Raw genomic sequence first — 27,725 nt, 5'->3', positions numbered from 1 at the left:
TCTCCTTTCACGCAAATCGCCTGGGGGGAGGATCCTGCCCAGACTTGTTTCTTACTTCCTCTTTTTTTTCTCTCTGCCGATATGTAGCAAGCCAGCCTTGCTCTCAATGAGAGCTAGGTCCTTTAAATATGTTTTGCTTTTGTTTTGCTTTCTGTAAATAAATTATTTTTATAGATATGCCTGGTGTGTGTGACTTTTCTGATCTCTCCTGGGCTAAAGGCTTTCCCAGCATTCTGCCAACAGGTTATGTGCCCAGTGAGCAGCCCAGTAAAACCCAGAGAGAAAAGAGAGATCAGCTCCACACCTCATGCATAATTTAAAGGCAGGTAGCAAAGACCTGTGAAGATTTTCTTTGGAGCCGCCTGGAGATTTTCCAGCAACTGCCGGTCTACAGGACAAAGAAGCTAGCTGAGGTGACTTGCAAAAGAAGGAAGAAGCCATGGCTACCTCCCAGCCCTCAGCGATGCCTCTGGAGCGCCTGTCAGAGACCAACTATTTGAATTGGGCCCTGAAGATGGAAATGTATCTTCGCAGAGAGGATCTTTGGCTGCCAATTGGTGAGCAAACCCCCCAAAATCTCAGTGCTGAATGGCTGAGACAGGGTGAGTGGGCTAGAGCCACCATTATCTTGGGAGTTGAGGACAATCAGCTAGTCCACGTGCGAGGCATGCAGTCTGCAAAGCAACTTTGGGACGCTTTGAGAGACTTATATGTAAAGGCAACAGCAGGGAGTAAAGTTACCCTGACGAAAAAGCTGTACCGAGCCTACCTTGCAGAAGGAGATAGCCTTCCTGAGCACCTGCATTATATTCAGCAGCTGTTTGTTGAGTTGCAGGAGAGAGGAATGGAATTTACACCTCTCACAAAATCATATATCCTCCTGTCCTCACTGAATGCAATGTGGGACACGCTGATTTGTACCCTGGAGGCTATGCCTGAAGCAGACCTCACCCCATCATATGTTACACAGCGCTTACTCGCTGAATGGAAGAAGAGAGAGGAAAGATCCCCCTCATCTCTTCTGGAAAGCTGCAATACCAGAAAATGAGGGAAAAGAAGGGAAAGGAACCTGAGGCCACAGCGCTAGCCAGCCAGCAATGCTTCACTTGTGGTTCAGCTGGATATTTGCAAAGAGACTGTGCCTTGAGACCCAAGAGTAGAAAGACAGAGAAGAAGAACACAAGGGCAACACAGAAGAAGGCTCTTCAGACAACCCAGATTGCACAGGTTGCTGAGAAGGGTAATTCTGATGTATGGGTGTTAGATTCTGGGGCCAGTTGTCATTTATGTAATTGTAAAAGCTCTTTTGTGTCACTGTCTAAAACTGAAAGACAAAGTGTATCTTTGGCTGATGGGTCTGTGACCAAAATTATGGGACAAGGTGACTTGTATTTATCCTGCTTGGGACAAACTGTAAAAGGTGTGTTGTATGTGCCAAATTTACAATCAAACCTTTTATCTGTGGCACAATTGGCTGCAACAGGGTATATCATAACATTTAGAAAAATGGTTGTGAGATACGAAAAAATGGGAAATTGTGTGCTACTGGTATGTTAAAAGACTCCTTGTACATTGTGCAAAATGCAAGGAAGCCAAGCTGCAAGGCTGCAGTTGGCAACACTCCATATCATGACCAATGTGTACACCTGATGCACAGGAGATTTGGTCATGCTAATTTCAAGTATATAGCACAAATGCCACAGCTGTGTGCTGACCTAAAGATAAAACCCTGTGATAAATACTTAGACTGTGTAGTTTGCAAAGAATGCAAAACACTAAAAGCTCCTGTGAGTAAGCACAGTGACAGAGTTACAACTAGACCTTTGGAAATTGTACACTCTGACATTATTGGTCCTTTTGCTCCAAGTCTTGGAGAAGCAAGGTATGCAATGACCATCATTGATGATTTCTCAAGATACACATTTATCTACCTCTTAAAACATAAAGATGAGGCATTTGAGAAATTTAAAGGTTTTGTGACATGGGCAAATGGAAAATTCCCTAGGCCTGTATCTGCACTCCAATGTGATAGAGGAGGAGAATACCTTTCTCACAAATTCAGAAGGTTCCTAGTGGAAAAGGGAATAGAACAAATTCTTTCTAACCCTTACACCCCTCAGCAAAATGGTGTTGCTGAAAGAAAGGGCAGAACCTTGCAAAATGCGATGGAATGCATGATTAAAGATTCACAATTATCTTTTAAGTACTGGGGAGAGGCCGTATCTACTGCCACTTATGTACAAAACAGATTGTATAACTCTGTGATTCAGGACACTCCATTCCATTTGTTTTATGGTGTGAAACCAAAGGTAAACCATCTTAGAGTGTTTGGTAGCACTGCATGGGTTCACATTCCAAAACAGCAGAGAAGGAAAGGAGGCCCCACAACAAAGAAAGCCATCTTTGTTGGCTATGGACAAAGCCAGAGGAGCTACAGGTTCATAATGGGAGAGAAATTAATAATTAGCAAAAGCGCTTCTTTTGCTGAACAAAACTGGGGGAGATTAAATTCTAGCTCTCCAGTTGATCTGACCACCACAAGAGAACAGCAAGGACTTGCTGATGGTGATCTTTTGCCTGATGAGGACATTAAACCAGAAAAGCAAACTGAAGATCTGTCTGAGACAGATGCTTCTCAGGAAAGTGATAGGAGTCAAAATTTAAGCCCTGTATTACCTCGCAGATCTCAGAGGAGTAATAAAGGCGTTCCTCCATCACGTTTTCAGGCTGAAACAGTAAAGGCTTTTCACATATTCACAGAACCTGAGTCTTTAGAACAAGTGAATGCTTTACCACCTGAGATTGCACAAAATTGGCATTCTGCCATGCAACAGGAATTAGCATCCTTGAAAGAAAATAAAACATGGAAACTGGTAAATCTACCTCCCAATGAACGCTGTCTGGGTTGTAGGTGGGTTTTCAAACTGAAAAGGGATGCTAATGGCAAAATTCAAAAAATATAAAGCAAGGCTGGTTGCAAAAGGGTTCACTCAGATTTAGACTTTGACAAGACTTTTGCACCAGTTACTAAAGGTGAATCAATTAGATTACTGTTAAAAGTTGCTGCACTCAAGGGAATGTCAGTTAACCACTATGACATTCAAACTGCATTTCTCTATGGTGATTTAGACCACAGATTATACATGCAGCAACCCCCTGGCTATGAAAAAGGGGAGAATCTAGTCTGTGAACTGCAGAAGTCAATCTATGGGTTAAAACAAGCTGCTAGATCCTGGAACCAAAAAGTAGATGAAAAACTGCAGAATTTTGGTTTGAAAAAGGAAAAGCAGATCCCTGTGGAAAAACACAGGAAGAAGAATGGTAGCTTTCTGTTAAACCAAAGGGGAGATAATGGTAAAATAATGTGAATGGAAAGACATATAAAGTTGTCAGAGAATATTGGTTTGCATCTTAATTTATAGTGTAAAAAGGGGAGTGTTGAGGTTTTCCTACTAACAATTAAGACTGCTACTGTACCTAATCATTTTGGCCCGGTGAAGAGGTTGTATTTGATTGTCTCCTTTCACGTGCTTCATGCAAATCGCCTGGGGGGAGGATCCTGCCCAGACTTGTTTCTTACTTCCTCTTTTTTTTCTCTCTGCCAATATGTAGCAAGCCAGGCTTGCTCTCAAGGAGAGCTAAGTCCTTTAAATATGTTTTGCTTTTGTTTTGCTTTCTGTAAATAAATTATTTTTATAGATATGCCTGGTGTGTGTGACTTTTCTGATCTCTCCTGGGCTAAAGGCTTTCCCAGCATTCTGCCAACATTCACTTCAGCACAGATGAGACTTGGTCTGAAAATGGAGAATGTTAATATCTGCCTTTCATGATGGTGAGATCAATTCCTTGTCAGACTGGATCACAGCATCCCCAGGCACCTAATGAATTCAGGTTTCCCAAGGGCGCTGGCGGAATGTTCCTACAACTTGGTGGGCAGCTCCATCTTATGCCTGCCTGACTGTGAAAAATAGAGGCAGCCAGAACGCTGGATCGCTCCAGCAAGGCTTTTCCCCACTTGCTGATCCCTTGTGGTGATGGCAAAGGTAGTGAAAAGCCAAAGGTGGGCACCATTGAGCATTCGTAGATGCTACACAGATGGTCTGGAAGCTACAGCTAGTGCAAGATGTGGTGCCTAAATTCCTGCTGGAACAACCCTAAATTGTAAGAATAACACTTATCCTGAAATCACTGCATTGGTTGCCACTAGGCTTCCAGACCCAGTTCAGTGTGCTGATCATCGCTTTGAAAGCCCTTTATAGTGCAGCACCAGGTTACATTAGGCCATGCCTTGCAAATGTCAGATGGGCCCATCTGGTTTAGTCAACAGGAGGGCCTGTTGCAGGTTCCTTCACTTTGTGAGATACATGTGGGGTAGACCAGGCAAGAGTCCTTTTCTGTTCCAGGCCCCTCAATAGAATACTCTTCCCAGAATACTCTCCCCTCAGACGTACAGATGGTTCCAACCCTGCAGCCAGTTTTGGCCCTTAGATTAGTTTACATGTGGATGCTTATGATAATGCTTATCTGTTATTTATGGATACTGTTGTTTAATGGTCTTTTTAATATTTTGATTATGACTCTGTAGTAGCCCACCCAGTCTCTATAAGGATTTGGATAGACTATCAATATCGCTAAATAAATGAAAAAGGAACACAAGCACTAGATGCTAATCTCTAAAAGCTTGTCTGAAAAGCCACATTTTAACTTTCCCCTGAAGATAGCAAGTATGGGTCCCATGTAGATCTTGGGAGGAGGGGAGCTTCCTCCAGAGGGTCAGTACAGTGGTGGTGAAACATGGTTTCTAGGCCCCTTCGCCTCCCAAGTTGAAAGACCCATAGCACCTATCCCAGATAAAGTAGACAGGCTGGCTAGAACATTAAGGAGCAGGCAGCCATTAAAAAAAGTCAGTTTGGTGTAGTGGTTAAGGCACCAGTCTAGAAACCAGGAGACCATGAGTTCTAGTTCTGCCTTAGGCACAAAGCCAGCTGGGTGACCTTGGGCCAGTCCCTCTCTCTCAGCCCTAGGAAGGAGGCAATGGCTAGCCACTTCTGAAAAACCTTACTAAGAAAACTTCAGGGAGTTGTCCAGGCAATAGCCAGGAGTCAGCACTGACTATAAGGCACACACAAGTCATAAGAAACCTGGGCATAAGCCCTGTAGTGCTTTAAAGATCAATACCAACACCTTGAGTTGCACTCCAAAGCCTATTGGAAGCTAGTGCAGAATTCACAACATAGATGTTAACTGAACCTGCTCTCACTACTCAGCATACAGGTTGCTGCATTCTGCATCAGTGGTAGTTCCTAAATATTCTTCAAGGGCAGCCCTAAGGTGAGTGTATTGAACCAATTTAATCTAGAGATAATGAGGGCATTGATAACTGTATCTGAGAGGTCCAGCTCCAAGAAATTACACAACTGGCATTCTGGCCATGGCTGGGCAAAAACACATCTGGCCACAGTTTCCACCGGATGGTCTAGGTTTATTTGTGAGTTAAAGAGCACTCCTAAGTAGCAGACCTGCTACTCTGGGAAAAGCCCTACCCCTCTAAAACCAGCTATCATGTGATTGCAGGAAAAACAACTATTCCATTGCAGTGGCATTCAACTTCATCGTGTTTCATCCCATTCTATACTTACAGCCTCCAGACATCAAATAACTGGGTATCAGCAGCATACCAATGGTACCTCGACCAAAATGAATGCATGACCACCACCAGCAGTTTCATGTAGAAATAAATAATATGAGGAGAATATCAAACACTGTGGCACCCAAAAGGAGAGTTTAAGGACTCAACCATTCATTCCCCAGCAGTATTAACTGGTACCTCCCGGAAGGAGTGGAATCATTGTAACAGACCACTCCAACTCCCTCACCCTCCTAAATGGTCCAGAAGAATAGCAAGAATGATGGTATCAGAAGCCACTGAGATATACGACATGTCATAAAGAGCTGCTCTTCTATCATCCAGATTCCAGTGGAGGTCATCCACCAGAGCAAACAATGCCATTTCTGTCCCATGCCCAGATCTGAACTGTAACTGGAAGGGATTTAGACAGTCAGCTTCATCTTTGCAATGAAGCTCTACCACCTTCAGCAGAATGTGCCCTAAAAATGAAGATTAGAGATTGGGCAGAAGTTGTCTAACACTGCAGGACTGAGAGGGGGCCTTTTCAAGGATATATCACCACCTCCCTCAGGATGGGGAGGACGTACCATTTCCTCCCTCAAAGAGGCATTAATCACCTCTTGAACCCCCTCTCTCACAACCTTAGCCCACAGGTAGCAGAACTCATGTTAATCCTCTTAGTACTTTTACTTTTGTCAAAGTAGCATTCAACTCTGAGCAAACATGAGTGGCTTTGTCAGAAAAACATTGAGCGTGTCTGTCCCAGCAGCCCAAAGAAAGATCTACCCACTCTCCTTAACCCATCAGGATATAAGTCACCTTAAACAGGGTTGCTGGACGGCATTCTGCTGATGCGATAATAAGGACACAGAAATACAGATATTTTGCTGCCGCACATGTGCTCACATCTGCATTTGGTCAAATTCACTCTGTTTTCCACCACCCACATGCTAAGCAACTTCTCCTAGACATTAATCTAAGTTTTTTTTTTTAATGAGCAGAAAAGAAATAATGTGAAATGGATGCATTATACTAATGGAACAATTGCTTTTTCAGGGTAGGAGATGTGCAAGTCATACTGTTATATTTATGCATCGGTATCGTATGTCAATTCACTGTTCCATTCAGGTAAGTCTCTTTTTGCAGCAGGTGCATGTTGCAAAGCTACGATACATGTGGTGAGGTCTATACAAGCACCTAATAACAAGATCTGATCATCACTCATAGAAAATCTGTACCCGGTACAAAATGAATAAAAGAAATGTGAAAATCTGTTTCTAAAAAGATCATAAAAGTTCAGCATTTACTATTTAGAAGACAATTGCTTCAGTTAAAAACTATACAAACTTGCTGCTTTCAGACAATATAAAACAACTTTGTTCACATATTTGTCAGTATGTTCATAGTGTAGGGTGCAGTAATTCTGTGCTAAATGAAGGTGACCATGCACACTTAATTCTTTTTCTTTTCTTCTGGTTTTTCAGCCTCATCCACTGCATCTGACAAAGTGCCACTTCCATACTTCTTCACTTTGGTCTCAACTTCTACAAGTCTCTGCTTGATTTTAGCCTGTGAGGCAGTGTACTCTGCTAAAAGTCTAGCAAACCTCGTCTGAAGAATATCCAGAGCTGATTCAAGTTTATCTACTTTTTCTTCCAAGTCTTTGGGATCTGTTCCTGCTTTAGCTGCTTCCTCATCAATTAGGTTATCTTTCATCAAAATTTGCCGTCCTTTTTCTTCCAGTGCTTTTTTGGCCTCTGGATATTCCGTGAGAGCTTCCATCAGGTCATCTTTAGACAAACAGAATAGATCAGAATAACCTATGCTTTTTATATTTGCGGTTCTTCTGTTGCCAGATTTGCTGCCTTTGATGTTTAAGATGCTGATTTCTCCAAAGTAACTGCCATCACTTAGAACCACAAACTGTGTCACCCCATCATCTGCCACAACAGCCAGGTTCCCTTCTTTAATAATATACATCTCTCTTCCAATATCACCTTTTTTGCATATATAGTCTCCAGGGCTGAAAACAGTAGGTTTCAACTTCAACACCAACTCAATGAGGAGGCCAGCTTCACAATCTTGGAAGATCCGCACTTTCCTTAGTGTATCCAAATGGACATTTATGGCAATTTCAGCCTTTAGCTTATCAGGGAGATACTTCAGGACTTTGGTTTCTTCTACTGTTTTCTTATTGGTCCATAGATAATCAAACCATTTGATTACCCTTGCTTCCAAATCTTTAGTGACCTTTCGAAAATGCAAGTATTGCTTGATGGAATCGACCTTGGCCTGGAACTCTGTCTTAGAGGCATTCATGTTAGAAATCATAGAGCCTACGTTACCCACAATGGTAGCAAAAATAAGCACACCCACTAAGAAGTCAATGACCACAAACAGATACTCTTCATCTTTCACTGGAGGTGGTGTTTCTCCAATGGTTGTCAACGTCAGTGTTGACCAGTATAAACTGTAAATATACTTTCTGGACAGACGTCCATGTTCTGGATGGGAGATATTGGGATAAACCCAGCTGTCAGTTCCAAATCCAATTAGCTTGGAAATGGCAAAATAGATACATGCATTCCAGTGAATAATAATGAGAATGTACAAGACAAGGTTCCCAATACGAAATATATTTGGATAGTTTGTTCTTGTTTCAGTACGATCAAAAAACTCAAATAGCCGGGCAAATCTCAGCAACCGGTTAAATCGCAACTCAGGATAGTTCATTCCAAATTGGAAAAAACCCAGATCGGTTGGCAAAAGTGACAAGAGGTCCAACTTGAACTGTAAAGTTGACTGATAATGTTCTCTTAGTTTCTTTTCATCTTTAACTAGCAGTCCTTGTTCAAGGAAACCTTAAAGCATAAAAAAGGCAAGAAATGGCCTGAGTGGAAATGCCTCTAACATAAAGCTTCCCATTTTCACCTGCAAGTGCAAAATATATTGCAGTGACCTCTCATTTCATCTGATCTTAAGTGCCTTCCTCTTATACCCGCTTACATACTTCAGAGAGGACATTATCGAAGAAAGCAAAGCTCCATTTTTTTCACATTACAACATGGATTAGCCCTGTTTAGGACATACACTGTTGTTGGCTTTTGCTGTTAGTTACACTTCTGTTTTGGGTTGTTTCAATTTATTCAAAGGTTGCTATTTTTCCTTTTTTATTATTAGTTTAATCTTTATTTTATGACTTGCCAAGAACGTTTTGGCTATCAAGAGGAACAGAATACAATCTGTCAATCAATCCAAAATCCCTCCCCTTTAAAAATAGCTTCCTAATATTAGGTCTGTTTGCTCTAACCCAGGAGTGCACAACTTTTGTTATCTAGGGGGCTGCCCCAGGCTTTGTAAAGTGTGTCAAGGGCTGCTCTTTAAAAGTGATTAGTGCCAGGAATTGGGGGGGTGGGTGAAGTTCAGGAGTTTTAAGGGGTGAAGAGCCTTCAGCCTATACAACTCTCAAAATTACCCATTTTGCCCCTTGAATCCCCATTCCATAAAATACGGTGGGGGGGCACATATTGTTAGGCCCATCCACTGAGGGGGACAGGGATGCTAGGATGTGTTGCATAGGGCCTGTTTAGCATGCAGCCTGCAAGTGAGATTTCTGAACTAAATAATATTTTAAAATTATGCATCCCAGAGAGAATGTGAATCTCAGACAAGGTGCCCACACTCACCTCAAAGAAATGGGTCGGATTTTACTGAGGAACAGGGAAAGCAAGAAAAATGAAAAATGAAAGCAGGAAATGAAAGCAAGAACAATGAAGGAGAAAGTAGAAGTTGTTGGGAAAATAGCATTCAACCAGCATTGCAGGGAACAGTGGTGAACGATCCCTGAGAGCTAGAAATGGGACACCATGTATGCAAGAGATTTTAGGGAAGAGGGCAAGTCTGTAAGGCTCTAGTGGGGAAGGAGAGGGGAGGTGTCAAAAAGTCAAGATGGCAGTTATGACAGTGCAACTGAACCCCGCTCCTTGGTCAGTGCATGTGACAACAGAGGTGAGGCTTCAATCATGGAGTTGCAACTGCCATCCTGATTGTTTTGACACCAGTCAGCATGGAACCCATAGAAGTCCAGTACATGCTCTGTCTGAGCCTTTCTCTTTGGATAACCACGGGGTGCAGAGGGAAGGGGTCCTGGTGCACATGGGGAAAATTGGGGAGGCAGAAGTTCAGTGGGAGAAGGAGAGAAAAGGAAAAGGGGACTTGAGAAGCTAGCCTCTAAGTAGCAAATAGATGAGGTGGGGGAAGAGAGAAAAGATAAATAATAGGTAAGAAGTGGGAGTGGAGCATAGAAAGAAGGGCTAGTCTGTGTTTCCATTCCTGATTCTTGAGGACTGGGGATAGACAGAGCCTCTAGGAGTCCATGGAAGATGGAGAACAGATGGAGAAAGGACTGCAAAATTATTTTCTCCCCTCTTTTTGTCCTGCCTGAAAATCAGAGTTTTATATTATGCCACCCAATATGGGTTGTTAGAGGGGCTGTTGAGTCACCCCTCTCTCAAAAGCAAGTTCACAAATGTTTCCCAGCTCTGATTGCCTTAAAAATGTGGGCCATCCTCTTCCTCTTCCAGTCAGGGTGATCAGCACTGGTTAGATGTTTTCATTGAAACGGCCTTTCAACCTACTGTATATATCTAACTGCTTGGTCTATCACCCCACAATGGAAGCTTTATTGTGTGTCCCTATGGGCATTATTGGCATTAAACCTGAACAAAAGGCTACATTTGCAAGGGGGGAGTAAGGAAAAGAGAATTACTCATAAGCATTGCCTTGTAGTAACTATTTCTCCAATATCCACCATGTTATGAAGGCTTTTCCTCCTGTATAATCCTGCAGTGGTGCAGTATCGGAATTTTGGAGGTGAGAGTCTCTCAGTACAAGCTAAAGGAGAGGAGGATTTCTGATAAATTTTGTGACTTCATTCCAATGTTCTTAAGAAATTGATTTATGAGTGTAGCTTCATGGTAGACAATTGCTCACCTGTCCTGAATCTAACAAATGTATCCATGACGTAGATAACATCAGAGGAATAATCCAAGATCAGCCAGAGTGTAAGATGTTCCATCTGAAGCTCATCAAAGCAGGCCCTAAAGAAACCAGATGATCTGGTTAGAGTTAGATTTCAATAGAAATAGCTTTATTTATCATGTTTAGCTACAGATAGAAATAAAAAAAGCTATTTCTATCTGTAGCTAAACATGATACAATAGTCACATGTTTCTTGCAAGTATAGGCAGATTTGGAGGACTGCAGCACACCTAGAATTTTTAGAGCATGCTGTGATTGGGCACTCTCACAATATGACTTGCCTATTTATAAAATGACTTCTGTGATAGATGTGGCCAGTCATAAATCATTTGTTTATTGAAGACTAACCAGTAAGATTGTTCCCTGCCTGTCCATTTAGCTGCCTGAGATATTCCTTATCACTCTCTCTATTTTCACTGCAGGTTCACACTTCCAAACAATTCATTGGACTGCATCCTCCCACAAGTGATAGTTTGGAAGAACACTCCTCCAAGTCAGAAGGTGATTTTGCAGCAAACCAGCTTCTCATTTACTTATCTATAATTGAAACACTACTTTTAAAAAGCAATCAAGCCAAGGAGAACAAAAAACTAAGCAAGTACCAAGTCCTGTAACCACAAGCTCATTGGCTTCCATGACCTTCAGCTGACAACCATGTTTTTATTGAAAAGATTAGTTTGCAAAGGGTCAACGTTGCCAACAAGGTGGCCACAATTTTTTTTTTAATGAAGTTGCCATTTTTCTTTATCTTTATTTATGAATACATTTGCTGATTCACCTCCAAATGAATCTAGGTGGCACTTATTTTTTGATTTATTTGGATTTGTATGGCTGCCCCTCACCATAGTAACTCTGGGCAGTGAACAAACACTGCAGTCCTTCTACTGAATGAAAAGACATATGTAGCGTTTGTGGTTTATAGCCATTCGCGGTTTACAAATGCAGTCATTTGTGGTTTACAAATGAGACACAATCCACCAGGTGGCGCCTACAGGCTGCTACAAACATGGAATTTCCTTATTCATCTGTGTATGGGTCAAAAGAGCTTGTTACATGCATATAATTGAAGGACGAATCAAAACCACTGCCCTGACGTGCTCAGAATGAATAGATAGCAGACCCAGATTCATATACTGTTTGGTTGGTTTGCTAAGCATGCTGTCTGAATCTGATTGTTGTGTTGTGCAGATCCTGGTTTCTTGCTTAGTTGTGTAAACTGAGTCTTGCTTAGTTTGTGTGAATAAGTTAAGGCTTATTCAGCAAAACATGGTGAAAACAAACAACAGAGTTCTGTGTGTGAACCTAATCAAAGACTGTCTTTAGCTGATTCATTGAAGTATTAAATAATCATTAAACCAGCCTATCTTTAGTGCAACTCAGTCACATCCTCTTTTTTCAGTTTCACATCATGCAGGTTTTAGTGAAGAGCTGAGAAGTGTTGTGTTCTCAGAAGGTCCACAGCATTTCTTTCAAACTGCTTTTGAAGCATGCACAGCCTTACTTGTTAAATGGCTATTGTTTCATTTTATCAGTGTATCTCAACCTTGGCGACTTCACGATGTGTGGACTTCAACTCCCAGAATTCCCTAGCCAGCCTGGCTGGGGAATTCTGGGAGTTGAAGTCCACACATCGTGAAGTCGCCAAGGTTGAGAAACACTGCATTATATGATTGCCTAAAAAAGGAGCTGGTGCAAATAAACACTTCTTGGAAAAAGAGAGAGAGAGAGAGATTAAATTTCAGAACCAGAGTTAACTGCAGGGAGGGTCAAAAAAGTCAGGATGGTGGTTGCAACGGTGCAATTGAAGCTCCTTCCCTTTTCATGTGTGTCATGCATGCAACACATTAAACAAGGTGCAGAGCTTTGATTGCTAGCCACCATCTTGACTTTTTTGACACCCCTCCATGGATGCCAGTGAAACCAATACCAGTAATAGCACAGGGATGCATTACAAATCATGCTTACCTACATACCAACATACACCAGTTATAGAATACTGGGGCTGCAATGATTCCCAACCACCTGTAATACAAGTTGCTTGAAGGATCTATCACAAAGGCATCTTTCTTTTTCCTGGAAATGAAAAAAAAAGGAAGTTTATATGCACATGATGGACTCTGATCAAAGTAATATTTTATGTTTCACAATGTTTGCTTTAGAAGACCAAAAGCAGGTGTCTACAGCTAGGCAAGGAATGTTTTATGGCTGGTATTGACCATCCAGTCAATCAACATTCTCATATTGAAAGTGGCAAATTTATCTTTTCAATCACTAGAACAATTGAAGTGGTTTAATAAGTGTGTAATTTGTCAAGCATCCTTGCGTTCCAGTTGATCAAGTCCTCACCCACCCATGATAGAACTAACTTGGTTGGTCTCCTGCACTGCATGGAGCCAGGAAGCTCCAAATGCCCTGCCTCCGTGGTTTTGCCACCCCATCTAAAAGGCAGTGATGAGGGTGAGTGCTGATGGTCAGGATCACTCTGACCTGAGGACAGATCTCTCAGTCCTTTAATCTAATGCTCTTTGTTGTTGTTTATTCGTTTAGTCGCTTCCGACTCTTCGTGACTTCATGGACCAGCCCACGCCAGAGCTTCCTGTCGGTCGTCAACACCCCCAGCTCCCCCAGGGACGAGTCCGTCACCTCTAGAATATCATCCATCCATCTTGCCCTTGGTCGGCCCCTCTTCCTTTTGCCTTCCACTCTCCCCAGCATCAGCATCTTCTCCAGGGTGTCCTGTCTTCTCATTATGTGGCCAAAGTATTTCAGTTTGGCCTTTAATATCATTCCCTCAAGTGAGCAGTCTGGCTTTATTTCCTGGAGGATGGACTGGTTGGATCTTCTTGCAGTCCAAGGCACTCTCAGAATTTTCCTCCAACACCACAGTTCAAAAGCATCGATCTTCCTTCGCTCAGCCTTCCTTATGGTCCAGCTCTCGCAGCCATATGTTACTACAGGGAACACCATTGCTTTAACTATGCGGGCCTTTGTTGTCAGTGTGATGTCTCTGCTCTTAACTATTTTATCGAGATTTGTCATTGCTCTTCTTCCAAGGATTAAGCGTCTTCTGATTTCCTGACTGCAGTCAGCATCTGCAGTAATCTTTGCACCTAGGAATACAAAGTCTTTCACTGCTTCTACATTTTCTCCCTCTATTTGCCAGTTATCAATCAAGCTGGTTGCCATAATCTTGGTTTTTTTGAGGTTTAGCTGCAAACCAGCTTTTGCACTTTCTTCTTTCACCTTCATCATAAGGCTCCTCAGTTCCTCTTCACTTTCAGCCATCAAAGTGGTATCATCTGCATATCTGAGATTGTTAATGTTTCTTCCAGAGATTTTAACTCCAGCCTTGGATTCCTCAAGGCCAGCTTGTCGCATGATGTGTTCTGCATACAAGTTGAATAGGTAGGGTGAGAGTATACAGCCCTGCCGTACTCCTTTCCCAATCTTAAACCAGTCTGTTGTTCCGTGGTCTGTTCTTACTGTTGCTACTTGGTCGTTATACAGATTCTTCAGGAGGCAGACAAGATGACTTGGTATCCCCATACCACTAAGAACTTGCCACAATTTGTTATGGTCCACACAGTCAAAGGCTTTAGAATAGTCAATAAAACAGAAATAGATGTTTTTCTGAAACTCCCTGGCTTTTTCCATTATCCAGCGGGTATTGGCAATTTGGTCCCTAGTTCCTCTGCCTTTTCTAAACCCAGCCTGTACGTCTGGCAATTCTCGCTCCATGAACTGCTGAAGTCTACCTTGCAGGATCTTGAGCATTACCTTACTGGCATGTGAAATGAGTGCCACTGTTCGATAGTTTGAACATTCTTTAGTGTTTCCCTTTTTTGGTATGGGGATATAAGTTGATTTTTTCCCACCTTGGCCATTTTAAGATGGGTGGACGACTCCCAAAATTCCCCAGCCAACCATTCTGGGGAGAAACAGCTGAGAAACGTTGCTCTACCATGTTCCTTGCAAAACGTTTTACACAAGCAAGAGGCAAACTTCAATAAATAAATCCTTTTTTTAATGCTGGTTCCACTGCAGTACTATTTGTTTGTTTGTTTGTTCACTTATCAATTATATTTACACCCACTGCGATCTGTCAAGTCTCTTGGTGGCTTACAGTAATTAAGAACAAACGAACTATGAAGCAGTAAAAACCAGGTCATCCCCAGTAAGAGTAAGATGAAAACCAAAAAGCATAAAAAGATAAAACTATAAGCATAAAATAAATTAAACAATCCGGAGAGTCCTGTGACTCATCATAAGCCTTCAACGATTTCCAGAAAGGTAAAACAATCTGCACCAGCCTGATTTCTACTGGGAGGCTATTCCATAACAGCACAGGCAGTATCACCAAACAGCAGCAGTTGCAGACCTCAGCACCACCAGTGTCACAGAAATGAGGGTCATCAGCAGTTTCTCTCAGGACGCAGAGATCAGGCAGGTTGATTCCAACTGGAGGAGGAAGTCTTGCAAGTACCTCAGTGCCCAGCCAGGTAAGGCTTAATAGCTAATTACCAGCACTTTGAATTGCACCTGGAAGCTAATAGGAAGCCATTGCAGGCCCCACAGCAAAGGTGAATATAGACTTGCTGGTGAGTGCGGGCTAATAACCAATTCACTGCATTCTAAAACTTTTGCCCCATGTAAACACATTGCAGTGCTCCATGTTCATGGTAATGAGAGCATGAGTTGCTGTTGCAAGAGTCTCTTGCCCCAGGGAGGGTCATATCTAATACTGTATACCAACCAAACATTCCTGGGCAAAGGCCTTGGTCTCCATGCCCATGAAGCAGGAAGACCCCCAGGCCTTGGAGCTGCTTTTTGATAGACAATGCTAGAAGCAGTTAAAGCACCTCAATGGAAAACAGCAACTCCATCATGGTGGGAGTAATCTCAGCCTTTTTTGTCTTATTGAAATTCTAACAGCCTCCAGATTCCAGGACAAGATGTTGACAACACGTCCTACTCAGCCTGGGATGGTGATGAACAACTGAGTATCATCAGCATACATGACACTGCCCACCCCCAACCAATGGGTGATGACAGATGTTAAAAGGCAGGAGGGAGAATACTCAACCCTGCAGTCAACTGCTTGCCTGATCACTCCACATACCCCTACCAATGGGAACCACTCCCTTAGGAAGGACTGGAACCACTACAAAACAGTACCTCCGATCCCCAACCTTCACCAGAGGTTCAAAAACATGTTATGGTCAGTGGTATCAAAAGCCAACAAAAATGATTCAGGCTATCTCCAGACAAGTCCCAACAAACATCACCCATAAGAATGACCGATGCAGCTTTATCCCATGCCCAGGGCTGAATGCTGACTGAAAAGGGGTCAGATAATGCACTTCATCTAGAGTGCTTCTGAGTTGTCCAGTGAGTACAGTTTCAATAACATTCCTTCACAAGAGTAGCTTAAAGATAGAGTGTTAATTATCAAGAATGGCTGGATCCAGGAAGGGTCTGTAAAGGAGACAGAGCACCACAGCTTCTTTCAAGGCTGCCAGTCCTACTCTCTGTGAGGCACCGATTACCTCCCAAACCAGCTTATCCTCACATACAGCCTTGTCCCACAAAGGAGCCAGGAGAAGCATGGGTCCAGGCCACAAGTGGCTGAGGGTATCTCAGAGACCACCTTATCCTCTTCCTCAGAGACCACAGGCCAAAATGCATCCAAGAGAACATGGCAAAGCACTTCCCCAGTAACCACATCACACTCAAGAACTTGGACACCAACTGATCACAGAGACCAAGCAGGAACTCAAACTCTTGCCTCTTCCCAAAAAGGGAGTTGGCCAGCCTAAACAAGGCCACTGGCTGGCAACCCCCCAGTGCAGTGAGAGAGGAACATATCAGCACTATCTCTCTTATTGCTACAGTATAGGACCAAACATGAATTCATAGCTACACTTGGCCAGGTTCACTTCTAGTTTTTTTCCAGTTATGCCAGATGTCTCTTCTGCTCTTCATCTCCCAGAGTTTCAGAGACATCACCCTTCTTACTTTTTTTAATATCAAATCTGTGACAATTTTCAAATTTGCATCACTAGCAACCTCTAACAAGGAAAAGACTAGCTTGTTATCTACAAGGGCCAAATTGTCCATTCTGAGAAGCATTTTAGCTGAATCAGGTTTTCAACAGCAATGAACATGAACTGCCCTACAATTGTTAGCAGCCTATTTACAAAGGAAAAACTAGGAAAGACTTGACAGTATTGTCCCTGTTGTATCTGTTCTCTGCTGGTGTTGAATCAGTTGATATTAAACCTGGCCAAAGCTCATTGACTACAATGAGTGACATGAAAAAATAAGCAATTTAAAAAGTAGTATAACCCTCTCCCCTTGGCCACTATATGCATGTATGTGTATGTGTACATCTCTCTCTCTCTTTCTCTCTCTCTCTCTCTTTCTCTCTCTCTCACACACACACACACACTCATTCCCCCATCACTGGTTCAATTGTTCACTTTCCCTTTATGCTTAAAAAAAGGAAGAAGACAACTTTGATAACAAGGATAAGTCCCATGACAGAATTATCCAGGACACCACCTTGGTCACATGCTGCCAAAACACTTTTGTGTTGAAGATCTGGCTATTTATAGCCTGCCTTTGGCTGTGACACTCAAGAAGCATCATCCTCACCGTTGAATTGCCAAGACTGCTGGGCAGCAAGCAGAAATATTCACTCCTGCTGCAAATCCATAGGAGATGAGAAGAATACAGTAACCCTCATAAAAATATCTAACTCCAGGGGGAAAGGAAATATCATGTACTCAAAACGCCATCATTTTTTTTTTCTAGAAAAGGGGTTCATGGAAAATATGAATGATAACATGAAATGGGAACTTGAATAGGGACTTTCATCTGGACTCAGGCTCGTGATTTCCCTAGTAATCATAAATTAACCTAAGAAAACGAATCTCTGTAATTAATGAAAATCCCAGTCAACCAGTAATCTTCTGAACAGTTCATAGATTATGAAAATTTACATTAATTAATTAATTGGCTGTTAGCATAAAAACCAGGGAAATGGGGACTGGTTACTTGGCTGCTTTAGGACAATAGAATATTGCTACTATTTTAACAAAATAAGACAACTAGCTAGTATGCAGATCTCTGTGTGTGTATATGTGGATGTGAATAAATGGTTTATATATTGTGTTAATGTGGGAGGAAGGGATATTATATCCTGAAAGAGGCTCACTGCATCTTTTCGTGGGATTTCTCTTGTGAGAACCTAACTACCCAGGATGGTGGAAAGAAGGTATATGCCACACTTGGTCCACACACCATACTGACTTATCATGTGGTTTGTTTGGTTTTAGCTTACAGCGATATGGGAATAAAGCCTCTGATGTTTATAAACCATGATTTATTACTTAAAACAAGCCATAGCTTAATGCAATGTGTAAACCAAGAAAGCCCATCTTTCTAGGTTTAGCCATCCTGATTATCCAATAGCATGCACTACCCTGTCCTGTTTAGTTTTGTCCCCTCATGTGAAGAGCAGCTGGCTTTCATTTAGACAGGAAAAAGTTAAGGGAGACTCCCCAAACACACCATGATTTAGTGTGAACCCAGTGACCCAAAGCTGTTCTTTCTCCCCATCACCATGAATGGAAGCCAGACCTTGAGGAGATTCTCCAGTGCTCTCTGGCAACTGCCAGGACCTTTGGTTAATAGAATTCACAATTTCAAAGAACACACGGTGCAAGAGACTCTGGACAAGACTGGGAATAGAATAATTCAACTGCTTGGGGGGAAGAAGGCTCTGCTCTAGGAGACGGCCCATTAAGAACACTTTTCCAAGGATCTCTTAAGAGCAGGTTCCAACCCTGTTTTTACCAAGAGGAAGAATAACAAATGCCCTGGAAGGAACCATTTGATCAAGGAATGAGCATTTTCCCATCTCTGTGGACTTCTGCCATTGAGAGCCAACTCTGCTGTTCCCATTTGTACAGTCCTTTTGGATTTTTAGAGGCCACAATCAAATTAAATGTTTCAGACCCTCCTCCCCACTCCCCTTTTGGCTTAGTAGATGTGCAAGCCTTCTGTTTGGATATGACAAGGGCAGTTTTTTCAATATTCCACCAAATCAGAAACCTGCAAAGCAGGCACTCCTTGGTTTATTCCACATGACCACGATTTTTCTTACTTGTGCATGGAATCAAGAACATGTTACACAGGTCAAGTGTTCTGAACATCCCTTTTTGAACAAGTAGGCCGGATGACAGAGGAAATCTTGGAAAACCAAGGAGCAAGGTTTGGGTAAGGCTTCGAGACTAGAGAAGTATTAATAAACAAGGCTGTAGTGCTATATCCAGTCCCCAGACTGTCTCCAGAATCCTTTTCCCCACTTCGAATCTACTGGATATCTAACCCCAATTTCTATGACCTTCTTCCACCCTTCCCTTTTTTCTCTCCATGCCAGGCAAAGATACTATCCATTTTTAAAATAAAAGAATCATAGAAATATAATGAAGTTAGACTTAGTCATAATTTTAACAGCAGAATCTTCCTTGGTGTCATATATGGATTGTTTATTCCCCCTCCCAAAATGAACCTTTCAGGTCATTTATGCTGCTAAACGAATAACCAAGATACCTGATATTCTGGGTGAAAGACATAGAAGGAATCAAGCAGCCACCCATTCTGGAGCATGAAGTAACTGAATGGATATGAAAAAGTATTGACAAAGATCTGAACTACTCCGACATTACAGGAGTAAGGTGTGTGAATCAGAAAATGTATCTTGATATTTCTGCCAGGTTGTTCCAGAGTTTGGCAGAAAAGATACTCAGAACGTTTTGGTTTTCCATGTTTCAGCCAAGATAAAATCTGGAAGAATCTTATGGAATAAATAAAGCAAAGCCGTTAGGTATTGCTCCAGTCTCCCCTCTTCCTCTGCATGGCCTGAGTTATGGTCCACTTTGGGATCTGCCCTTATGCTAAGCACAATAGCAGCAACTAAGGAGAGGCAGGGAAAGGAAGGCACTGAGAAGATGTGGGGTGAGTGGGTTGGAGGGATATGACATCAGCAGCAGCAATGGGTAACCATCTGGACCACTTACCTGCTGATCTTCTCAACATCTTCCTTCCTTATCTCCCCTTAGCCACCAGCACTGGTGTCATTAGCTTCAAGTACGGCATATCCAAGTTGCCTCCTTCCCCCTAGCCTTTCTAAGACCTTCCTTCCTTTACCTCCCTTTATGTTAGCCCTTCGAGGTAGCCCAGACAAGAAGCACAGCTATGAGTACTAAGTACTTTAGAGTAAGGTTACATTAACAGAGTCTTGCAAGACTGATAGTATTTCTCTCCTCCTCTCCTTTTACTCTCTGGAAAACTAGGGAGGGTCCCTTCTGAAATGTTTCCCATGCCCCTCCCTCCTTCTGTGGACTGAGATATCCTTTACATGACCGTTGCCCAGTCTGCAGCTCTTCCTCCTGCCTCCCAAGGTCATTCGCACGTACCATTACACCTTAGCTGCTGCATCACCAATATCCTTGACTTCAAGCACAGCATAAGGGGAGGTAGAGAAAGAAGGCCCTGGGAAGATCAAGTAGTTGGATACCCCATGCTTGGAGCCAAAGAGAGCAGTGACAACAACTATCTCATATTCCTGCCCCAGACTTCCCAGGCTTTCTTTTCCCCACCACTCCTTAGCTGCTGCATGTTGTAAACTGATGTCTTTGGCTTTTTCCTGCTCTCCCTCAGAGATATTTCTGCAAGGAATATACACATTCTGTTCTGAGCATGGAACATCGGAAACCAGTTATTCTATGGATGGAACATTTAGAACAAACCTAGACAAGAGCAATAGACATCTCACTAAAGTCAGTGACAATATCTTCTTTTCCTTTGACAGATCTTTTAGATACTGTATTTACAGAGCTCCCATGAGGACTTCTTCACTAAACCTGACTCTTGAACAAAGCAGTTCCTTTTCCTGCAGGGTTCCCCCAAAACAAATATATTTCCACTGAAACAGCATCCTCTTACTTTTGCAGCTCATTTTTCCTTTCTGAGTTTGGCTGAGTGTTGCCGTCTCTACTTGAAACATCTTTGTGCTCCGGCCCTTGAAACCGCTCAAGAAAAGAATCAGACCTTTGGACTTCTTCTTGTAAGTGCTTCCTGACCCAGGTTCTCACCAATAAGATAAACCTTGATAACCTGAAAGGAAAAAGGGAACATGCCAGCAATACAAATGGCCAAGATTAACCATCTTGGCCATTTGCAATCTAACAATTTAACCTTGGCCATTTGCAATCCAGCATTAACAACTAGATTGGCTTCCCCAGCCTGGTGACCTACAGATGTGTCAAGGTACAATCACCCCGGCCAATAGTGGATAGGGACAGCGGAAGTTGGAATCCAAGAAATCTGGAAACAGAACTGATAGCATAGGTAGAAATACTTCTACTTGATACATTCGATAGACTTAATGTGCATGTACCGATATGCAGGAACTTTGCACATTTCAGACAGGACAACAAAAAAGCTTCTGTAGTCTCTGATCTTTATTCTCAATGCAGAGACAAAGCAGTTCTTCCAATATGCTTGTATCGTTTGTTAATAATCACTTCTTTCAAAAACAACGATACAAGATCTTCCAGTGATCTTAAATATCTCAGAAGATAATATAAGAATTCTTTGTCCTAGCTGAAAAACGAACATTTCACTTTTGTCCAAATAGTATTTGGTATAAAGAAAACTCCAGTAGTGATAAAAGGTGACTGACTCTGTAATTTTCTAAAGATATCATTATTATATTAAAATAAACAGCAAATCTGTACCCACATACTGTATGCCTTCGCCACAGTACACAAAACGTTGAGACTATTATGCTCTGTAAGAGGTTAGTGAAGCTTCACCCAGCCACATTTTATCCAGCAATGAGACAAGATTCATTAAGCTTTGATACTTCTCAGGATCATGACTCATCACCTCCTAGAAAGTTTGGGAAATGGGAGTTTAACCACGCTAAATGTCACAGATGACCTTCTAGCGCTGATGAAAAGCTAAAGGAAGTTTTGCCAGTAATATATAATTTACTCTGTCGCTCTATGTTCTTCTGTTGAACCGGATAGCACACTTCCCATTTGCTGCAGCTCATCAGTCCATAACATCCAAACACTAGACTGCCATAATAGTATAAATCAAGATCAACTTATTCTTCAGTTCATCCCTTTTAATAATGGCTTCACGCAGACCAAATTCATTGCATTAACAATACTGTTATCTCCCTTTTTTTCACCCCTTTGCTTCCAAACAAGATCCTGACAACCTTTTACAAGGCCACTACTCTGACATCGTAAAAATAAAGCTTACCTAGTCATTGCTCCACTGCCTGTGAATGAGTCCCTTTGAGAGTCAGACATGCCTTCTGTCTCCATGGAAATGACTCTCTGCAATTCTGAAGACGTATCCTCACCCTGGGAGTGGGTCCTTCAGAATCAAGCAGAAAGACATTTAGTCCCTTTCAGTGTGTACTTGCTATTCTTCAAGCCTTTCCAATTACGCATCTGTGAAAGAACACGCACTCCTTGATCAATCACCAATGTTATTACTGTCATGAGTGACACTGAGGGAGGATAGACAATACATTAATCATCTTCTGCCTTAGTTCAACATTTCTCAGTCCCTGTGAGAGCTTTTCTGGCAAAACATTACTATCTGTATATTTGTCTGATTTTCCACTTGGCCCATTCCAGATGATCACAGTAGAAGAGAACAACAAGGGAAGAAAATCTGAGAATAACCAAAACCGAATACCTCAGCAGATGCTATGATCTACTCAAAGATGAGGGGAGGAAAGGACATTTTGCACTTCAAAGTGATATTTATATAACTTACACTGTTTCATATTCCCACATTGCTTTGTTCTCACAGAAAACTATGGAGAGAGAAACCTACCATTACTCTTTTACAGATAGTGAACCTGATCTAAGCAAGAGGATAAATTTAAGCTGAAAATATGGTAGAAGAAATGTCTAATTTCCAAATCCTTCTAGCTTTCCCATATTGTTCCTTTTATGCCTACTCATCTTTATACTCTGGTTTCCTCCTGTGCATTCCTCAATCCAAATGATTAGATTTCATTCAGTGAATGAAAAGTTATTCACTGAATTGAAACCTGCTATTATGGGACTTCTATAACCCCATGTATTAACATCTTTATGTCAATATTTGTCCTCTGTATTTAAATGGGGTGGGTGGGTACTGTATATGTGTGAAGTGAAAAACAAGCTTTAAATCTACACAGATTATCTCTTTTCCGGAACAGACAATTATCTTGCTGACATTTCAGAATTGTAGTAGATTATGAGTCAAATCTCTAGAAAAAGTTCATGACTAGGTTAAGCCTAGGAAAGAAGACAGTCTTAACTAGATAAAGCTTCAACTTTTATTAGTTTGGTTTCTTCAACAAAAACAACTTTGCCACAATGACACATAAAAGTGCACATGCATGCAAATTAGCCCCCACCTTAAACAGAGAATGAATTTATTATATGGAAACATTAGGGTTAATAAATCATTTTCTTAAGTGTTGAATCACTTTGAATAATTGCATGTGAATCGCTTTGAATAATTGCACGGACAAGTTAATGGAGCATAGAAATTTATGTGGTTCCATCTCTGAAACAGCATTCATACAAAGCCTCTTTTCTAAAAACTAAAAATCTATTGGCTTTTTCTTTCTTGATAAGGAAGTAAGACTGGATTCCTTAACAAACAGGTTCTGTTAACTCTAGGAGATGGCCCATAAAGGACACTTCGCCAAGGATCTCTTAAGAGCAGGATCCACAACTCCTCTAGGTACACACAGTTTGGTTGAAGTGAATGAAGCATTATAAGAAAATAACAAAACAAATAAAAACCTATTTCTAGACTTGGTATAACATCTATCAATCTATTATTGGACACCCACTCGCCGAGTGACTCTGAATGGCTATTCTTTATTTATTTGTGCCTTTGAATTAACATTGATTCCTGGTAACTGCCTGGACAAGTCCCTGCAGTTTTCTCGGCAAGATTTTAGAAGTGGTTCACCATTGCCTGCTTCCTAGGCTGAGAGAGAGTGACTGGCCCAGGGTCACCCACCTGGCTTGGTGCCTAAGGCAGGACTAGAACTCACAGTCTACAGATTTCTAGCCTGATGCCTTCACCACTACACCAAATGGGCTCTTTCTGGATGGCTAACAAGCATTTACAATCATCGGGTTCAGAAAAATGATTAAAATAATAAACATAGTAAAGTAAAACATACTGCATACCCTGTATAATTCCAGACCAACATCGCGTATGGTTCCAACCAGCTCCTGGCCTCATGCCTGGGCAAACAACCAGTTTTCAGCATGTTCTTAAAAGTGGGCAAGATTGGATCTAACTGAATTTGGGGAGGAGGCTGTATACCTATATTGACTTATGCTACTGCACTCTGGATCAACTGTAGCTTCCAAGTGGGTTTAAGGGCAGCCCCATGTAGAGCATGTTGCAATAGTCTAAATAAGAGGCAATTTGAGAACGACTGACTGTAAGTACACCCCTCTTTGACATTGCTTTGATCTCATGCCCAGCCCATGAATGAGATAAGCTTAATTAAATCAAAGTATTTCCCTCATTTTTTCCTGATATTGTCTGAGGGCAGCTTCAAGGTGTGCTGAATCTGTTAAACATAATCTTTCCATTACCTTGGAAGGAGATAGGATGACTGGCAATGACTTGGAACAGAGGCAATACAGGATTAGTGACAACAGTGACAGCAAATTTTTTGCTGGTGTCATTTTCTGCCAGTTCAAGGATGAGTGGATAGCATTATAATTTGATAAGGACGAAAGATGTTCTCTAGCTTTCTAGCTGCTTTTCTGCATAAGGAACAACCAGGTAACCTTTCTAACTCATTCAAACAGTACAGTTCCATCAAGTGACTACTTGAAAAGACAATCCTATTTGAAAATACAAGCTCTGGTCTTCTAAACAAAGGCAACTGATATAGAAGAAAATGGGAACAACCTTCTCAAAGTTAACCTCCTTTAACTCTGGTTGATATCAAAATGGAAAATGGACTGCTGTCTACAAATGTAGAAAGCTGAAGGCAACAAGAGAGTCTGAGCTCTGTGGGGAGGGCTGGCGGAGAGGAAGTTCCCAATGATAAATTTCTCCTCAAGGTTGGAATTTGCTGGGTCTATGCCCTCTTAAACTCCATGGGATTTCTTCTAAGTAAGTAAATAAGATGACATTGTCAATGACATGTTTAAATTTCATTGGTCTTGAAACTGTATTTTCATAGTGTTCTGGATATATGTTTTAAGAATGGATTTTTTTTTCATTCTTTATCTTCTCATCTCCACAAAATTCCTCTCCTCTACTTAAAAAAACACTTCATTTCTGGTGGTGGTGGTGGTAGTGGTGGTGGTGATAGTGATGGTATGAATCCATTACCTGGTCATTCCATTTTCAAGTCTACCAGGGTCAACACTAATAGTCTTTGCAGAAGGTTTATGGGCAGCAGGGTAGGAATGATAAGTGTTAACTTTAGCCATTTTGCTTTATGTATCAGCAACCAAATCACACCTGCAATACAAGGAGAAAATATTAGAAATTTTGCATGATAAAGAAGACATTTTTAAGAAAAAGAGGAAAAGAAGGTTCTTAAGGATCTTTTCTTAAAAATCAATCATATTTAATTCAAAGATATTTACTGTTCAATCCTATAGAAGTCTTCTCAAAAGTAAATGTTATTGAGTTCAGTGAAACTTTCTTTCAGATGTGAGTGCTGCCTTACTTCCTAGTGCTTGAGGTGGCAACTTCAATCACGCTGTATTTACATTGTGTAGAAACAGGGCAGAGATACTGTGGCCCTTTAAGTGTTGTTGGGCTGCAAATCTCACAATTGTGATTTCTGACCATCCTGGATAGATTGATGGGAACTGCATAAATAAGGGGTATAGAATTACACGTGGTGTGGAAAAAATAAAAACGTTCTTCGCAGTTTTCACAGGATTAGAACTTTGACTATCCAGCGAAGCTGAACTAAGAAAAGGAGGAATTTCAAACAGCTCATGTCCAATCTGTAACATTAGCTACTGCAAGAGTCTCCAACTTAAATGGCTTAAAAGGTTAATTCAATTTCATGGAGGAAAAGGGTATCATTGACAACTAGACTTTGTGCTTTTAAATACACCCAGTCAGCCCTATTTCCCTCAACGTTTAGTATATTTTAGTTTGCCAGGAATGGTTTAGAGGTCAAACAAATATTTAAAATTAACTGCTTCCACATGATTGATAAAGTGGGAGTGGCAGATAATCTAACTACACTGTAGGATTACAATTATTAATCTAATTTTTAAAAGACAAAGGTATTTTCAGTTTTCATTTGCTTTTGAAATACAGAGTAATGTATTCATTGAGACAAAAACATCACTTGTTTTATTACCTTACTCAATATCTCACATCCACTATTGCATTTTATTTTCCCACTCTGACCCACTTTGACCTATATGTAACCCCTCAGAACCAGCTATTAACAGGAGCTACATGTAGAAGAAAATAATATGGCTGGATCAATACAGAAAACAAGTCAACTGCATTCATCTTTACCTCACAAGTATCATTTGTCAAGACAAAGATCATAAGTTCAGGTTTCTCTGCCTATAAGAATTTGACACTGCAAAACACACACTTACACACAAAATAAGTAGATTACTTGCATATCATTGTCTGTATAATTGGAACATCACATGTTATAAGATGTTAAGTGGAAAGAAGGCAAATGTATAAAATAACACATTCCTGACAAGCATGTTAAAAACTTATAACTATACTCCTTAATATTCATTTCATTTTTCTTTCCATAAAAAAGCATTCCTTACATGCAGTAAACCGAACGGTGCTTACCAAGCCTTTAAACTGTGGACAAGTATTAGGGATCATAAGTGTGGCACCTGGAACTTCCTGCACATCTGTCATCTCTCAAAAAGTCATCCATGAATACATCAAACACACAAAAAATTGTTATTTTTAGAAAGATAGGCTAAAATTCCCCAAATGTTGGTGATCTTGTACAAAATCTTAGGGTGGGGTAGCTGAAATGTCATGAGATTAGAGGGGTGGAAGTTTGAGGTATACAAACATTTTTGAGTCCTACCTTATATGTGATGTGCATATAAGTGATAAATAGCAATCAGTTTGAGAGAGAATTGGAAGGCTTTTTAGAAATATAAAATCTGTTGTCACTGCTAATATACGTATGTTCTGCTGTTCCAGTTCAAGAAATGCTGTCGCTTAAAACAAGCTCAAACTGCAGGAATTTTGAGGGAGGGGAGAACATTTCACACGGGTTAATGGTGACTCACTGAAGGCATTTAAGCAGAGGCTGACCATCTGTCAGAGTTATCTCAATTGCCTCCTGTGTAGCAGATCCTGTATTGAGAAAGGAGTTGAACTTGATGCCCTCCAGGGTCCTTTCCAATTCTATGATTCTAAAACAATGTCCATCTAGCCAGTAAACACTTGTAATGCCTCCCACTGTGGAGAAATATGAAAGCAAGCTGTAAAGAATATACTTAGAAACAGTCAGGAATATTAACTGAACTGAGGCAGCCCATAGCTTTCAGTTCTTTGATTTAAAGCCAATGCATTTAGCTTAGTGAAAGATGTGGGGGATGGGGATGGATCTCTTTGCATAACAATGTCATCCTTCAAAGAGTTGGCCATGAGGTAATGAATATGTTTAAATGATGAGCTGATCAGAAACGGTTCTATTCAGATTTCATTTTACAAGGGAAGCACAGTCACTCCTGTGACTAACAACTAACAACAGCACAAAAGTAAGCTGGATGTACTTTCTACCTTTGGATCACATAAAAGGTAACTATTAAAGCTGATCCATTATGAAGACAGAAGTAAAGACATGGAATCCCTGAAAAGATTATGTTCTGTGAAGAGAGATGAAGAGGACAACTCGAAAATGTCAATAACAGTAGCCAAATCCTTCCATAATAATCTGGCTTCCAGCTCAGTCCTGGCCTGTTAAATCTCTGTA

At 41.2% G+C, this 27,725-nt stretch overlaps 1 protein-coding gene across 2 annotated transcripts; it reads right to left on the bottom strand.

The window, feature by feature from the left end:
- Positions 1–7,081: 7,081 nt before the first annotated feature.
- On the bottom strand, positions 7,082–25,224 carry CNGA3 (cyclic nucleotide gated channel subunit alpha 3). Of its 2 annotated transcripts, XM_063304364.1 has the most exons (7): positions 25,124–25,224; positions 22,010–22,126; positions 20,681–20,851; positions 13,900–13,938; positions 12,635–12,742; positions 10,622–10,728; positions 7,082–8,490 (listed from the first exon to the last, which is right to left on the bottom strand). In XM_063304364.1, exons 1-7 carry the CDS (start codon positions 25,222–25,224, stop codon positions 7,082–7,084), a joined length of 2,052 nt encoding a protein of 683 aa, XP_063160434.1. The 2 variants fall into 2 exon arrangements, with proteins under 2 accessions (XP_063160434.1, XP_063160435.1); XM_063304365.1 differs by lacking the exon at positions 13,900–13,938.
- Between the last annotated feature and the right edge of the window lie 2,501 nt (positions 25,225–27,725).

This window comes from Candoia aspera, chromosome 5 (assembly GCF_035149785.1).
Source record: "Candoia aspera isolate rCanAsp1 chromosome 5, rCanAsp1.hap2, whole genome shotgun sequence".
Taxonomy (NCBI): domain Eukaryota; kingdom Metazoa; phylum Chordata; class Lepidosauria; order Squamata; family Boidae; genus Candoia; species Candoia aspera.
Note: the sequence above shows the minus strand (reverse complement) of the source record. Positions and strands in the feature narration are given on the sequence as shown.